A 17,727-nucleotide genomic window follows, 5' to 3' on the forward strand; every position below is an offset into this window, starting at 1 on the left:
CACCTGCCAGGCACATCCTTGCACAGAGCATGTTCTGGGCATCTTCACCAAATACACAGTTCCTCCTCCTCCTATTTCTCAGCTTTAGCAAACAACTGCAAGCTCAGAGGCTGAAACTATGTCTAAGCACAGTGAGTGGTACTTTCAGCCACTGCACTTAAGCTTCACAGGTATCCAAATATGTTTGTCTCAAGTGCTGCTACTGGCTGGAAGATGTAGAGCATGAAATAATGATCAGGTTTGTTATGGTTTTAATAAAAACAAAGCACCATCATGAAATACACCTGTGCCTGCAGTGTTAAGTGTGGAGAGTGACTCATCATGATGTCATCTCCCAAAGTGTCAGGATTAAGATTTCACTACATCCAAGCACAGAAATTCATGCATTCCTGCAGAATGCTGCTCCCTTATCTAATTCATAGCTATATGCTCCTTGTACTAAGGGAACACAATAAACAGCTATTTAACCTGCAGGAAAAAAAGCCTTGATTAAGCAACCAATGAACAGTAAGAACATTTTTAAAGGGACTCTGATTTTAAAAAGAGTTACAATTGGTTCTACAATAATCCTTTACTTTTTATGTATTATAAAGTGCATCGCCTCTTAGAGAAATAAAATCGAATACTGTCATGAGTAATGCTGTAAAGGAAGAGGCTGTAGGCAATATTTATTTTCAGAATAAGCTTTGTGTGAATGAGTCTGGGATGAAATCTTCACCACACTAAGATCAGTGACAAGATCTTTGCTGACTTCAGTAGGGCTGGGATTCTGTCTCTCATAAGAGCTTCCACATAGAGTTTTCAGTACAAAGTGGCCAAGCTAGACTACTAACACTTAAACATGGCATTTTTATGGCTCAGTTATGGTCTTCACCTGACTTATGCAGAAAATTCTTTTCTCTCCCTATCTTCATATATTTGTTTGCTTAATACTCTCTTCCATAAGAAAAAAACCAAAAACATGGGCTGTTCACATTACAGTTCTGGAACCAACTGCTTTTAAATGCAAGAGAAGCTCAAGGCATGAAGCTAAGCAGAAGTTAGCACAGTAGATGTGAAACTTAAAGTCTTTCAAGGTCACACTGAAATATTTACCTGCTTCTTCTCCTCCCAGCTAAGGTTTCCCTTGCTGAGTGTGTATGACAGTTTAGTTAGGGCTGCCTCTGGTGTCATATCACCTCCAGGAATTACTCCAGCATCAGCAAGAATCTGGATAAAAGGGAACAATGATTCTAATTAGCATAGCATTCAGAAATACCTGCACATACAGAAAAGGTGTTTGGAAGATGAGTAGCTACACAGAATGCAGTGTGCAGTCAAGCCTCCACTCTCTTGCTTCTCCTACAGCCACTGTAATTTTTGTACTTTTAGTTATCAAATACCAAGCAAATACTAGAGCAACCTGAATAAAGATGACTTTTACTTTAAATTCCTTTTCCTGCAATAGCACTGAAGAATTCCACCAAATGCTTGCCACGGTCGCTTACCATGCTAAAAGGGAAAGGTTACAGGTCTGTATCAGCTATCTGCAGAGTTGTCAGATTCCCTTTATTGAAAAGCTGCAGTTTCTCTGTTTTAACCCAGTGGCATTTTGAACACTGCCAAGTAGGCTGTTCTCACACAGACATATTTACCATTCTTTTATGGGGCATTGCTTTGGATGAATTCCAGCACTACAGCGTGCTCACAGCAGGAGTGCTTTCAGATTCTTGCAGGCTGTGCTAGCAGTGTATGATTTAGAAGATACAACTAAAATATGTAATTTACACAGTTCTGACAAGAACAACTGAAAAAGATGACCTTTTAACTTATCTTTCTGGTAGTTAAAAAATAAAATGTCTGAACAAAAGCAAAAAGAAGAAGGATCTTTGCTATGATCAGCAAGCCTTGTAAGTGTACAAGACAGCAAAGACAAAGGAGATTTCAGATCTCTTGTCATTAAACTGTACCTGGGCAAATCACAGATCACCTTCTTTGCCATAATGTGATGCCTCACAGTAAAGCATCATGAACTAGGTTCTTTGCACTGCATTTTCCTTCGAAATACCTTGTATACAAGCTTCAGCTTCAAAACTTGTTGTGGCTTAACAAATATTTTCAGCAAGATACAGAGCCTAATAAGCTCATTAACCACCTCTGGGAGACCCAGAGTAACATTTTTTTAAAGTCCCATGGGAAACCATATACAGAGAAGGTGAGAAATACCTTCTGTCCTGCAGAGCCAACCAAAGAACAGTTAGGGCTTTTTCAGTGGGTTTGTGATAGAGGAGGAGGAAGGGATTTCCCAGCTTCCTTCCTATACCTAAAGTCCCCTCAGTTACAAGTTTCTACTGTGTAGATGGATCAGAGGCCAGACATTCAGTTAATTAAAACAAACACTTCAAGGGAAGCCAGGGACTCAGCTGACCTACATGACTAGCTCAAATGAGTCAAAACTGGCACAGCCATATGCAAAGACCTTTGAAATATTTCATTTAAAGAAAAATCAAAGTAAAATTAACATTACAGCAACTTTACAGCATTCACTCATGATACCTCCTCCACTGAGCAGTTCCTCATGAAAAGGAGAGGGCAGTGAAAGAACAAGTGTGAAGTAATTTTGTAGGACTTGCCTTGGTCAGTGTTCTCCTCACAAGATGCCAAGAAAACAAGGGCAGCCTCCAACAAGTGATGCTGAAGCAACATAGAAAAAACTCCACACAAAAAATGGAAGCCAGAAGGGAACACATTCCTATACAGCCTTAAAGTGGTTCAGTAAAATGAGTAGAATCATTCAATTCAGCCTATCCAGAGTCTGGATCAGAGTGCAGAAAGCCATTTTAGGTGTCTACTTGGAGAATCTTATAACCAAAGCATAGGAAAGAGGTTTCCTTCTTCTTTCCATAAATTTTAGCAGTTCGTTTCAAGCAGAAGAGCACATAAAACCTAGGGTTCATTTTCATGAATATAAATTTCAAATATAAATTTGGTGTCTTTTATTGACTTAACTGCTTTTTCCCTTCTGAGTGAGCTGTTCTATATAATCTATATATTCCTGCAGTATTTGCTACAAAGCACAAGATCTTTGCAAAATTCACTAATTCTCAAAACATCTCCATAAAGTTATGCAAAAGTTTTGCCAACATCCAAATAATTGCCCATATCAGAAAATAGCAAGTTTGGACACTAAGGAGGTATGAAGAAAGTCTTACAATATCCATTTGTATTGGATATTCAAAACAGTCCTTGTGCAAATATTATCTAAAGCTGTGTCAAAACCAAAGCTAAAAGAGGCAGGTTTCAGCACCAGACCAGGGTATTTAAGTTTGCCAGGCAGTCAAAGGAGAGGCTGGCTCTGCCAGATGGGTGGTTGCTCCCAACAAAACCAGGTGTCCAAGGCAGAGGGATGAGTCACCCTCTGGTAGTGCTTCTTGGCTATTTAATAGCTGGTCCTTTTCTAAAGGCCAGTTAAACCAGCCTCCCTCACACTAATATATGCAGCACATATTCTTATACAGCTTTGTGCTCTTATTAGTCCCAGTGGTGTCGTGTTTTGGTACACAACTTGTGGTAGAAACACACTACAAAATTCCCTGAATATTAACAGTATGTACACAAAACCTACTTTAAGCCAGCCCTTGTGGGTTAAACAACTGATTTCCATTCTTCAATACAGACAATTCCTTAGACACTGTTCTGCAATCTCACCCTGAATTCAGTTGTACTTCCAGTCAAATAAAGAACTGGGATTTGGAATATTGCTTGCATCTACAGGCTTTCTTCATGCTCCTACATTGTAGCTAAGCAACTGTTATCCTATCAAATACTACTCTATTTGATCATCTGACCCCTAAGCTAGCTTTTAGCTCAATAGAATCCCTCTGAGAGAGATACTACAGATCTAATGCAAAGTATCCTGGAGTGCTGCACATGACAGGAGTGAGCAATCACTAATCTGGGATTTGAGCTGCCTGTTTTGACTATTCAGACCAGGAGTAACAGGATATTGTTTATAGATAGGTGTTAAAATGCTTCCAGCTTAAAATTTTTCAGAGGTAGTTATTTTATGAGCAACAACTTTATAGTTAATAAACCTGGTTTTATAGGCTGGGACTAGTAGTGGGAGTTTAAAGCAAGTGTCAGTGGGATGTTTGTTTGGCACAGCAGTGGGGAATGAAGTGGTTGCACCCCTCACCTGGCCTGTAGCATAGACTGTTTTCACAGCCCCACGCAAGCACTGCGTGCAGTTCAGGATCACCACTTTGCGTTCGGCCGCTTTCCTCAGCTCCTCCAGCAGATCTTCTCTCTTGTCTGGGGCATTGCCACTGCCATAAGTTTCAAGTACTATGCCTTCAATGGGAGGCTGAAGAAATGCTCTGACCTGGTTAAAAACAAGACAGGGAACAGAGACAAAAGGTATGTTTAGGTTTTCATTAAAATTTTCACATGTGGCAGAGCATTTTTAAAAGTGGTCTATTCCTGCTATAGTCTTACACACTCTCATGCCCTACAGTCTTCTTACACCCTTCTGTGCTTCCTTTTACAAAAACTGAGACTGTAAAATAAGCTTTTTAAAAATGAGACTTTTCCTCTCTGGCTTCCTTTAAAGTTTCTGGAGGGTTAGATTTTAAAATAAACTGTTTTGTACAGTCATTAGCTGATGTGAAAAAAGATGCTATTGATCAAGTGCTATTAACAGGCTGTACTGTTGCACCACAGTTTGGTGCAACAAAAAGGTACAGTTATACTTATGAAATAAATGTTGAATTATTAACTGAGATTAGAACTCCACACCCCTGCCCAGATTTTGTTGCTTTAGCAAAGAGTTAAGTTAACCAATGTCTGCCTAAGAGACAGAGGTTTTCACCTTTCAGGAAAGAGCATTCTAACGAAACATGAAGTTTTTTAACCCCAAACCAAATTGATTTAACTTAGAGACACATATATTCTAGGCCAGTTGACACTGAAGTAGATATTGTGCCTTAGTGTAAGAGAATGCTGTCAGAGAATGCCTAGCAAAGTCCTCTTCCTAGAAAGATGTATTTTCAACAACCTGGATATTTCCTTGCTGATCACATATGGTAAATGCAATACACTGTAAACCCCCATGAGGCTAACGATGCAGTTGGTGTTTTATTGCAAATATACCACCCCTCTGTCTTTCCATCTGTTCATATTCACCTAAAAAGAATAGTGATATAATTGGGGAGTGCTGCTTAAACTACTGGATTCAATTTAAGAATGCAAGAGCCACAAAAGACCTGTCAATTTAATGGAATTAATATTAGACAAAAACTTAAAGACCAATTTACCTAAAATCACAGTCTGCAAAGTAATTTCTAAAGGCAAAAAAATTGCACTTCTCATTTTCAGCAGCAAAATCCCACTTTTCATTTTCAGCTCTGTATGAATGCTGAGGGTCATGTGAACCATCAGTGTGAGACAAAATGAACCTTGAAAAAAAAAGAGTTGTAGAAATAATCACACTCCACCCACCATATTGTCTATTCTTTGACAAGATATCTATTAATAGGCCTCAATATGTACCAGGATAATATTTTCCTAGTCACTGTAGCTTGCAGCTGTCTAGAAAACCACACTTGACCTATTTATGAGTCCTGATAAGAAATTAATTTTAAGTTCCAGAGCCCAAGCAGTTTATAAAAAAGATATTTGAAAAGCTTTTATCATTTATGGCTTATGGAAATAGTCTTTGAATGCCCTGATATTTCAAAAAAATGCTTATCAGAAGAAGACAGTTTCTTTCCCTTCCCTCCAAACCCCAACCACTGCTCCAAACAATGCAGCTTTCCTACAAGTATTTGAGCATCACTTCAGCCATTTCCAAAGTGAAGTGGGGACACTTACAGCAGCAGCTGTGATTCCTGGGAAGATCCTCAGAAGTCCAACATTCCTGTTCATATTGGTGTGAACTCGGAATTTCTTTGTGGTGTTGGCTCTCCAAACCGTTTCCCAGTTTACTGTTAAGAGAAGGGGCCTTTTTAATTTAATATTAAGACATGCTATTAAGTACACTTGTAGTACTTGATTCTTACAACTCTGTTTTTAAAATTGTTCTTAGGCAGGGAATTCATGAAAGACAACACACTTTTTAAAGAGGAAATGAAGGCTCATGTAAGACAGAAGAATTAGGAGCTGGTCTGGCATAGGTGTGATATTTACTTGTCACACAATGACCTGAACTTCACTGTTATGTAGTTGGCCTGATACAAGCCTGGATTCATGTTTGAAAAACAGACCTTGATCTTCTCAGATGTGAGAGATGACAAATGCAGTTACTGTTGCTGCTAATCACCTCCAGAGTTTATTAGGTAGTTATTAATGATTAAATAAAATAGCAAGGATTCAATTAACTCTGATTATACATTTAGAGCCAGAAGCCAGCTGTTTAACTAATAGTTTGTTTGTGTTGCATTATTAGAAGCCAAGTCATGCATTATTGATTTCAAAATTTTACTACTTCAGTGTAGGAGTGCAGCATTGGTAACGCTGACGGCTCCTACAAGGCAGTGGAAGAGCTTTAACAAACAGCAGCCAACAGCTCAGAACATTGTGCCTCCATGAAGATAGATCATGCTGTAAAGCTGCCTGCTTTCCCTTCATGAGCTAAGCTTTTGAGATTTTGGAGAAACTCCCAAGCAGCAAGACAGATAAAAGATCTGCGTGCATAATACCGACTTGCTCTCAGCCATGCAGAGAGTTACTCACACCAATTACGGCTGCAATTTCTTGCAATCAGCAGACAGCCACTTCCAAAAAAAAAAAAAATATAAAAACCAAGAATAAATTTAAAAGCCTGAATTGAAGCCTGCTCTATTGCCACACTACCAGAGATACTAAAAACTATACAATCCATTAAGTCAGGACAAATAATAGCATTCTCCTATAAGACTCTATGAACTTTTCTTCCCTGTCAGCAACTAGAGTCTCTTCTTTCTAAAAACTGCCATAAGTCATTAACCAGGTCACAAGCAGTTGGCCTGGCATTTTTTTATCCATCCAGTCACACTTCAGCACATGGATTCCTACTGTTCTGGGAGTGAGAACAGAAATATAAACTATTTCTGCAGCTTCTTTCTTTCTGATAAGCTGTCCAGCATGATTCTGAAACCACCTGGCTTAGTAGCTATCCAAGTAGCTCTCAAAGACCTCCAAGAGCTTTCCAGAACCATTTAGAGACCTGCAGGAGGAACCAGAGAAGTGCAGAGCCTGTGCATTTGTTCTGCATGAGGTTCATGGGCCTGGCTAAGCACATTCAACATGAGCACTGTCCTTTAAGAAGCAGCACGGTTTAGCAATAAATCCATTCCTTAAGCCTTCTAAAAATAGGTTAACTCTTTAAAAGCAGCCTCCTCTCTAAGAAGGGGTGGCAATAAAATTGTACCACAGCTTGCTTTTCTTTTATCCTCCATAAGGTAGGAGTCCCTGCCAAAACTTCACAAATGCATTCTACTACGTTTGGCAACTGTGAGCATCCCTGATGCCTGCAACCAACTTGAAGAATGAGCTGAGGAAACCTGCCTTGGCATGGAGCACTAACACACTGCCAAAAACAGAAGACCAAGGAAAGAGATCAGAGCACAGGTTCAGAAGTCAGACCTACACCAGGCCTATACCTGTACTCTTGGAGTACGCTCTACCAAATAACATCTCCAAGATAAATTTAATGCATGCAGACATAGTATAGTGATGTAATTCCAAATTATATTAAAAAGAAGATAAAGATTGCCCTTCCCCTGAGTTAACATTCGCTTGGTCATGAACCTCGTCAGCCTACATAACGTGTTTGGTGCTGCAGACTCCACAGATGTCAGATTTCCATTTGCCAAACAAGTCTAAAAGGCAGAACTAAAGGCAAATGTGATGCAAGAGCCAAAGACAAACAAATATACATAGAATTCATCTCAGATTTACTCAGAACTGCTGTAAGTGAGGCAGGACACCATGCAGGGGAAAAAAGAAATTAGAACACACCCTTTGCATCCTCCATCCCAAAAGGAACAATATTTATTCCACATAGGTAAGTTCAAGCATCTTCATTGTACTGAATAAACCAGCTGTCTTGCTGTGTCATGTCACACAGCAATCTTCTTTTTTTGTTAAGTCAAAGGGCCCAAGAACATAAGAATAATTAACAGTTCTTAAGTAAGAAATTCATATACAAGCAAGTGAAATGCAAAAAGCTCTCTTGGTGTTCACAACTCTTTTTATCTTATGGATAAGAGTGATTAATTAGGGATACTCAGTTTTGGCACAGCACAGAAAACTCTAACCTGCTCTGACTTGGTGGCCTGTGCTTGTGAAGAGTTTAACTGATATACAGCACAGTGCATCATGTAGATGTGGATGCAAAAGTGAGGAACAAACACAAGCTAGCTACTGGTGTGGCACAGCAGAAAGAACATTTCTAAAGCAGTGTACATAACATGAAGAAGTAATGGCTATTTACAGACTAAACTCATAATGGCTCTGGATAGATTGCTCTATTCAGGGAGACTGCATTCAAGATATAAAGGCCTTCTGTTTGCTCTTCCAAATCAAACCATCACATAAACAATAGTCTGATATTTCCAATCTCCCCCTCCATACCAAACACTGTAGCCTCTTATCCCGGGGTGACTTCATGATGGTTGTATCATACTGCCAAATTACTGCCAAAAAATTACATCCTTATCTTATGCAGCTTTATTCACACACATACACAAAATATGGTGATTGGGTTAGTGCAAGAAAAAACCCAGCCTGACTTAAAATAAAAGTAACTCTACACAGATCAGAAAGCAGAAAATCCCCCTACTGTTAACACAGTGCAGGTTTCAACTTATAGCAGGAGAGCAGCAACTCAGAGTGACACCTCCCTTAGGAGTGGCGACTGAATTCCAAGTTATGAAATCAAACAAGAAATACAGCTTTTCTTGATTGCAGAGCTGCAGACAAACAGCAGTGCCCTCCTCTCATCTCTCTCTGCAGGGCTATGGGTGAGCCCTGCCATTATATGAAGTGCCCCAGTGATTCACAGCAGCAGCAGCAGCTGAGGGGTGGGGAGCACAGGCCAACCCATGGCTGCAAACTCCTGCAGGAGGCAAATGAGCACAGACCCCCTTTCTTGGCAGTTTGTGATAAAACAGTCAACATATATCTTTGGGAATTAATATTTCAACTGACTGGTGTCATTGCAACAACCAAGATGCCTGCTTAGAAGGGAGCAGGGATGGGGACCAAAAGCAATCCAGTGAAGAGAGCTGGGATATGCCTTCATACATAAATGACCTGGGCTTTCTATATAAATAACCAACCAAGATACACACTGTGCCAGTGCCTAACAGCTTCTCTCTAATGAGATTTGTGGGTAGATGAGCCCAAAAGGGCCTTCTGACTGTGTGCTGCTGTGCCACATCTGCTCACACAATCCCACAGGCTCTGTCCCCTGCACAGGCTGTCTTTCATTGGATGGTCCCACACATGTGCACCACTCCAGAAGTTATATGCATGTGGGATGAAATAATTCCAGCCACAGAAACAAAGCAAGTTTCATGTGTGCTTCATTAGAACAATCAAGAATAAAGCAATCAATTACAAAATATACTGAGAATCTTTACAGATCTCAAGAGAAATAGTCTTCCTTGTCTCTCCTGTTTTTAAAATATGGGAGAAATCAGGTAATGTATTTTATCTAATAAGCTTGGAGATTTTAGAAATATTTCTTATTATTTCCATACTGTCCATTTCATACAGAGATTTCTGATTCTGCTGCAAAAGTATTTCCCATCAGCACTGGGTTTCTTACTCAGGAGTGGGCTAGAATTTTTTCATTTTTTACAGGATTTTCCTGTGCTAAGTTGAAAGGCCTAAGGAAGTTGATACACTTGCTCATGTAGAACTGGGTAACACAACTCCTAGGCATTGCTAACACAGCTAAGGATCTGGCTGAGAACACAGCCAGTTACAGGATTAAACATCCACTGGGAGCCTCATCTAAAAAGGGAGCGGGATAAGAAATGGATATCAGAAATGAAGCAGAGAACTAGAAGGGTAAGGGAGGGAAGAAGACTAAGCTTCTCCCTCTCCTCTCTAGCTCTGAAGTAGACTTTGTTACCATTATATGCTTTGCTGAGCCATGAACAGAATGTCTTATTCCTGTGCACCAACCCATGATCCCACTATGCTCCCCACTTCCTCACCCTCTCCCCTTCTGCTTCCCTGGAATTTTCATTCCTAGCTTTGTTAGAACCAGGGAGCCTGAGGAAGACTTTCTGCACATGGTCTACTCCTCCTGGCATCCTCAGGCTGTTCTCTATAATGCTGAATCAGCCAGAGTCAGCCCTGTCTACAGGAGGATTAAGATATATTATATAAAGTCATTTGGAAAAAAAAAAAAAGTTAAAAGATGCTAGATTTGTTTGGCTTGTTTTTAAAAGCCCAAGTGGTTCCTTATCTCCATGAAAGCTTCATGCAAGGACTGTACAAGCAAACTCAAGAGAGACAGAGATGTTTCAAACAAATACTTTGGACAAAATAAAGCAGCACCAGTAGATTGCCCTTACTATAAGCTATGTTCTTTCAAAATGAAACAATCCTTCAATAGTGACACCGTCATCTTGGATAAATGATGCTACTCTAACTGGGTAATCAACTGAGGCAAATAAAAATAGAGCCTATCACACCTTCAGTTTTTAAATCAGAAATCCCCACTGATCCCAATGAGGCATTTACTGAAAAGATAATGGGTCCCAATATGGGCCAGGGGAAGTGCTTAATAACGTTCTCATTTTTCTACTCTAGACAAGGAATCACAAAACAATTCATTCAAATCCAAGAGAGGAATAGCCTGCAATTTGCAGCTTGATTTCATTATTGATCAGTCAGTAAACGGAATTTATTTATACCCTGTTTGATGCAGTTCATAAAAACCCAAGAAAGAAGATTCTCCCCAATTTACTGCAACAATCAACTGACAGCACTTCTGCTGATTTCAGAGACATCCTATTTGACACAGCACAACAGTTGCAGACTCTCTGCCTGAGAGATGTCTTACAGGCAATTACAGTATTTCACAGGCTTCCTCAGTTTGTGTCTGGCTGTGGCAAACTTTGAACTTTGATCCTGAAATTTTGTTAAGTGACTCCCAGTCATTAGGTGGAAGGGAGAAGTTAATTTTTCCAGATTGCAGAGTGCCTTTTTCTAGAAGTAGAATCCATTCTGAATGGCACATTGCATGGCACAGGGCTAGGTCTCCTACTGCCACTAATGGCACTTGGCTGAAGAATTCAGGAACTGTTCCCATTTTTTTTCTAATAATGGAGACTGTCACCAAGTCTACTCCTTTTTAATACCTATTCTATAGAAAAGCAGCTGACATGTTTTCAAAAACTGTACTTTAGTATGTTTGCTGGAAGCTCCTCATTTGGCTAGATTCCAAATTTGTCTCTCTTCTCCAAAGAAAGGGTGTCATTTATCCATGAACATTTAAAAACTTTGCAAATGTTACTGAAACCTTCAGGTAGTTTTTCCCCTTCTTAGGAAACAGACACATCAAAATTACAGGGAGCCTGAGTAAGTTTGGGGGGAAAAAACCCTTTTTAGGTCTGCTGTTACCAGTGTGTTTGCAGTTCAGGCAGGTCCTAAATATCCAGTAAAACATCTTACACAATGACATGCAACAGAGAATCTGTTGAAGCTGGAAGTACTCTGCAATGACTTTTTTCCCCAATTTCAGAGCACAGCATGGTCATTAATGAGATGAAACTCTTTGTTCTTTCAGTCCAAACTCCCTCATTTTATCTTTGGAGCAAGCTTTTTTCTGACACAGGGGCAAACTTCCCTCTGGTTAATCTGGATCTTTACTCAAAGTCAGCCTAGCTCACATCTATATTCAACAGATAAATGCAGTTGAGTCACAAAGTCTCAGCCTTACTAATATTTAAAGAGGTTCAGAGCAGATGAAGTGAAGTCAAGCTAGAGGACTTTCAAAGATATTTGACTTTAAAAACGACGTTTCAACTACACAAGCACAGGTTCTTTTCAGCTACAGTTCTATTGCATGCAGCATAAATTACACGGCTTAAGAGATGATGTTGCTTACTTGTAATATCAACCTCAGCATTTGCAAGTGGAGGCAGGTTAGGTGAGGAAAAGGCATTGAAACTCCCAGCATCCACCTTAGTCACCCTATTTCCCCTGTACAGTTTATTATAAAAATACAGGCACACCTGCAAGACAAGTAAAGAAACAGGTCTATGAATAAGCCAGTAATTAAAAGATGCAGTAGATAAATACTGTAGTCCGTCCTTTATAAAGTGTTTTCTAAATCTTTAAAGCAACTCAGAGGCTAGTAGATGTTTACAAGTCTAACCCTTTCAAAAAGTGTTGGCACTTCTGTCACACATTGGTTTAAGAATTTAAGAATAAAATTAGGTTCAAGTTAAGAGCTAACTAGTTTCATAATGCTCTCATGAGGCTTACTCTAGGAGACAGCAAATTTGCCTGAGTTCACTTCAGAGATGGAGGAAAGACATAGTGTGAGCTTTTTAATAAATTCATCAGTTATGTATAAATTCAGTGTCCAAAACATAACAAAAGGCCTGGTGAAAATGAGGATAACTTCCAAAAGTTACGACACATTATGTTCCTTCTCAAATCTATTAAAGTTTGTCAATTTGAAGGAAAAGAGATACCTCAAAGCTGTTATCAGTTATGAAGATCTTGGCCAGTCAGCTGTTGCTGTTGTCTTCAAGAACTGGCTTTGGAAGCATGGCAGATGTAAAATAAGATGTAACCTGCCCCATTTTCTCTCTGAGTTTTGAGCTGCACAGCACACACAGCATGGTACTGAGACTATGGAGGTACCTCCAGGTGTATCACTCTCAACACTTCCATCTTCAGGAACAGAGCTAGAAGACACTCCTACCAGTTCTATAGTGACTGGAGAAGTTCAAAGTAACATTCAGTTAAAAAACATACTTACAGGTATATTTCAGACTTGAGAGTCTTTCTGGATTGTGTATGGGCAAACGGAATATGACCCATGTGAGAACAGCACGTGCTTTGCCATGCAAGCACTGTTACCTCAGTTGAAATCCATTCATCTTCCTGATTAAGTACAATTCCTTACTGCCTACCAGATATTTAGTGAGTGTTTGTGCCCTAGAGGGAGAAATGCAGCTTCTGAGATGGTCTTGCCAGCAAACAGACCTCAGGAATCACGAACTGCCCAGCCATCAGCAGTGCCCCCAGAAGGTTGTCTCGGCCGTCATTCTGCAGCTCATAAATGGGCACCTGAAGAGCACAGACTGGAATTACACCCTGGCCCTTATGTAAAGCCTACACAGCAGAAAAAATAAGACCAACTTATGCAATACAAATACATGAATAATTTATGTAACAATGATTTATGACAAAAAAAGTTTTCCTTCTTCGCCCAAACTATTTTAGACTGCAGCAGATGGTGAGATTTCTCTCTCTGCTTAACAGAATTTTGTAATTTAAGTGCTTAAAAAGTAATACAGAGATTTTTCTAATGTGATTAAGAATATTAACACTGGTTCAAAAAAAATATAAAAACTAGCAAGTAGGCATAGTTAAAAGTGACTGAGCATAGGAGAAGTGATGATAGAGAGAAAAAGCAACACCCCCAGAACATACAGAACTGTCACTATGGGCTTCACAACAGCTCTCTTGCACCATCTTTCCTCATAGCATAGCAAAACTGAGCCAGCAGGTTATTACTGACAGAAAAGGGCAAGATTAAAAACAGAAATTTAGTCTGCTGAGTGATGATTTCCATGCCTTTTCAGACTGCCTCTTTATTAAAAGAGAGCGCTTCTTTCAGCAATTATTAAAAAAGAAAATCACATGCTCCCTTGCTGGATCATATGTCAGATAGATCTCCAAGCAATAAAACCAAAAAGAAAGCAAAACCTTGACTGATGTATCAGACTAGGCTGCTCCACGTCAAGACAGCAAGTGGGAGCCTACTCCTTCCTAGACTTTTGTATTTTGACTTCAAATAGACCACATGTGAAAGGGAAGTTATGAGATTGGGGAGGGGAATTTTACAACGTGATGTTTCATCTTTCCTTTGTGATTAGAGCAGTATTTTACACTCAAGCAAGCTATTCTAGTAAGACAACCCCTCCCCCTCAGACAATATGCAAAGGGCTGATCTCCAGCTAAGAGAATGAAAATTAATAAATGTAGCCTTTAGAGAAAAGGAAACAGACCATATTAGATGCCTTGTGGAACAGAAATGATCAAAAATGCATCTAATGATTTAAGTCTATTTTTTTAAATTATAACGAATGCAACAATGAGTAATGTAAGTTGAGATAACAACTGATGAAGTGAAAAATACTAAGCTTCAGGGCTTTTAAAGAAAAGAAGACAGCCGACAATCAGTGGCCACCTGAGGCTGGAAAAATGCTTCTCACATAAACCGATTAATACACAATGGCCAATGACAGGCTCTTATGTTTTTCTCTGAAGCATCTGGCCCCAGCCATAATGAACTCCTGGTCTGATTTGGTACAGAGTTGTGAAGTCATTATTGATAAAATTATGGGGCAGATCCTCAGCTGGTGAACAATCATTTCTCACTCATTTCTGTCAGCATTGTGACCATCCTCCCTGGCCAGGGGCCTGGCCTGAACTGTTAAGCTGTACAGTGATAATCAGGATACAGCCAAGTTCTGCATATAAAAACCAAAAATGAGGATTCCTGCTTCAAGTTCAAATTAATTCCATTACCTGAGATCCTGTCAGAACAATAGTTTTGCCCAGGTTCTCACACATGAAGGACAGGGCTGAAGCTGTGTACGCCATGGTATCAGTACCGTGCAGGATCACAAAGCCATCGTACTTCTCATAGTGCTCCTGCAGGTGGAGAGACAATTCTCACACTCTTAAAGAAATGCCCTGGCACCAGCAGCTGAGGTACACAGGGCATGACTTTCATTGATTCAGGCAACAGCACAATGCCTTATAGGGTACTGCACACACAGCTCGTCCTAAACTTACCTTGTTTCCAGTTTAAATACCATTAAGGGTTAATCGGACACTGAGCACTAGAGCCAGTAATTCTGATTATGGAGCAGTCAAAGAGATTCTTCTGTGTATACATATAAATGCAGCCTTTTTAAACCAGAAGACTCCTAATTAAGAAAAGCTTAGCAATGGCTTTAAACAGGAATGTTAACATATGCAAATGAGGCGTATAGTCTGATGTCTTGTTGCCTCTTTTACTTTAGGGATTACACCATTTACAGGAACAGATTAGGCAAACCAGGCTATCATCATGTAGGGGACAAACCAATCCGTTTAATCCATGGCAGACAGGCAAACTACCAGTGTCAGAGTGCCCTCTTCTGATGGAAAACCATCCTTTCCACAGCAGAACCTGGGGGAGAGGCTTCTTGTTCATTAATGGACATTCACATGGTTTTTGAGAATGCCCTTACGCTATCAGGCACATGCACCATCAAAATCAATTTTATAAAAATTTTAATCTACATACAATTCCACACAAGAGGTGGGGTTTTTTTTAATGCAAAGCCATGAATTACACTGCTCATCCTCTGACAATAGTTATCTGCTGGCTTTGGAAGAAAAAGGAATTGGTTCAGTTACTTTAAGAATGATGGACATAGCAAACACTGCAGGGAAAGACACTGATGTCTCTGATGTGACTTCGTAACATGGAAGGCATTGCACAGAACTCTAAGCAGATATATGATGTGCATGGGGAGGAAAAAAGAAGTTTAAACAAGATTTCTTTTTAATTGCACTCCTCATGTTACACTAGGCACACACACTTGGCACCTCCTGATAATAAGGTCATCTCAAACTAATTTGTGGGTTCTTACTTGTCCTTTTGCTATTTCTTCACTGATACTCATGTCTGTCTACCTGTTGCTACCTAGTGGAAGTTTCAGGGGGTTTCTGTTTATCTCTAACAACTCAGCCAAAACAACTGCCAGTGTTGCAAGGTCTTTCTGCAGGCCAAACTACAATGTGATGCAAAAAACCATGCTGAGCCATTCACCAAGGCAGCAACAAGGTAAGGAGGCTTCAAGAATGGCCAAGAAATAGCCACCTGTTCTCTCTAAATCAAGTAGTTTCAGTCTTATGAACCTTATTAGATGTAAAAGAACATAGTTTGGTTTAAGGTTCATAATGGAAAAGATCAGGTTGTCAATTAAGGAGATATCCCACAGAAACATCTTGGAATGCTTTAGTCTGGAAAATCATCATCATTTTAGAGCTGTGGCAGGCAAGTGTCCAAGATGAACACAAAGTGGCAGTGTCTGTACACAACCTGGAGAGCTGAAAAGGGTTCCTTGTTTTTGCCTTCTCAGCAATTTTCATTTGGATTACACAAACTGGGCATACAAAGAACCTGTGTACAAGGAAAACAAACCACTTTTTTTTGTAATAAAAACTAATATGCCAGTAAGGGAAAAAGGTAAATTCTCTCCTGATCAGCATGGAATTGCTGCCTTCTCTTGGCCCTGGGCTTTTCCCAGCTGCATCCCTGCATCCCTAGAGACTTTCCATGTACACACCAGCTCCAACTCTTGTTTTCCTGGGCAAGATGCATTTGATAGGACAAGCAACCTCCCACGTTTGGTGGTTCCAGGATGCTGAACCTTCAGCAGCATTTCCTGCATTATTGAACTGTTCAATGCATTGCTACAGCTTGGTGGAAGAAGGGAATTTACACTATAAAGCTCATTATCACAGAGTGGGAGAGCAGTATCTTCCTAGCCCCACAGTTATTTATTTCTGTCAGCTATGTATGAATTCCTGGTGGGAAGCATTTGAAGTGTTTTGCAGTTTTGCTTTTTTTAAAAGCACACAGCTAAGTTCAGACAAGGGGCAGGAGCACAGAAATGCTGATTTTTTTTTTTAATTTTTTTTTTTTTTTAATTCTAGAGAAGGATGTAATGAGTTTATCTATTTATGCAGAAATATCTAGGGCTTTACACATTTCCTCTGTGGGAAACCCAACCATGGCAGCAATTTTTTCTGCTGGTTTTAAAGCTAAAGCTAGTCCAGTCCATGTGTGCCCAGAGTAAGAAATCCATAAAGACATCAAATTATTTTCTATGTCAATAGCCAACTATTAAGCTATTTGAACACTCACATGATGTGTAACTAACTAAGCAACCTTCAGCTAAGTTACCCACACCTAAGGATTTTATTCAACATTTTTGGACAGTGAATTTCAGTCAATGTTTTAGGACACATCAACCTACATATTCCACACCTTACTCAATCACAGCTGCAAATTTATTTTATTGTATGGAATTATGGCATGGCTCATCCTGGGAAGAATTATGTAACTTTAATGAATTTACAACATTTTCAAATGAAATAAAAATTCTGCAAACTTTGCAAGCACAGTACTTCTTACTTTGCAAGTCACTAATTAAGGTACTTTACACTTGAAGAAACAAATACATATGTATAGTGCTACTGAATTGTTTTATCTTCCTAAGTATACTAGATATACTGCTGGTTTTGTCTAAGTGAAAAATTAATTCTTATCCCACATCACTGTACCTCAAGTTTCTTTGCAATTTTGGCCCAGTCATCTGGTGTCATGTTGGAAGAATCAAGCAGTGGTGAGAGCTCAAGGATTGTGTAAAAAATTCTCTTGTTTTGCTTGGAGAGACTATGAAGAAAGAGAAGAAGAAAGAGAATCAGAAAAAAAAAAAAAAACTTAGCACTAAT

The 17,727-nt window shown here is 39.5% G+C and overlaps 1 protein-coding gene across 1 annotated transcript in view; it reads right to left on the reverse strand.

The window, feature by feature from the left end:
• ASPG (asparaginase) overlaps nt 1-17,727 on the reverse strand; it is a 44,705-nt gene that overhangs the window by 19,245 nt on the left and 7,733 nt on the right. The window contains exons 3-9 of the mRNA XM_063159839.1: nt 17,557-17,668; nt 14,743-14,868; nt 13,192-13,275; nt 12,083-12,209; nt 5,848-5,960; nt 4,175-4,360; nt 1,096-1,209 (exon numbers count right to left, since the gene is read on the reverse strand). Of these exons, the coding sequence (XP_063015909.1) occupies nt 1,096-1,209; nt 4,175-4,360; nt 5,848-5,960; nt 12,083-12,209; nt 13,192-13,275; nt 14,743-14,868; nt 17,557-17,668 (862 nt within the window). The remainder of the gene's footprint in view (nt 1-1,095; nt 1,210-4,174; nt 4,361-5,847; nt 5,961-12,082; nt 12,210-13,191; nt 13,276-14,742; nt 14,869-17,556; nt 17,669-17,727) is intronic.

The sequence above is a fragment of the Melospiza melodia genome, chromosome 6, assembly GCF_035770615.1.
Source record: "Melospiza melodia melodia isolate bMelMel2 chromosome 6, bMelMel2.pri, whole genome shotgun sequence".
Classification (NCBI taxonomy): Eukaryota; Metazoa; Chordata; class Aves; order Passeriformes; family Passerellidae; genus Melospiza; species Melospiza melodia.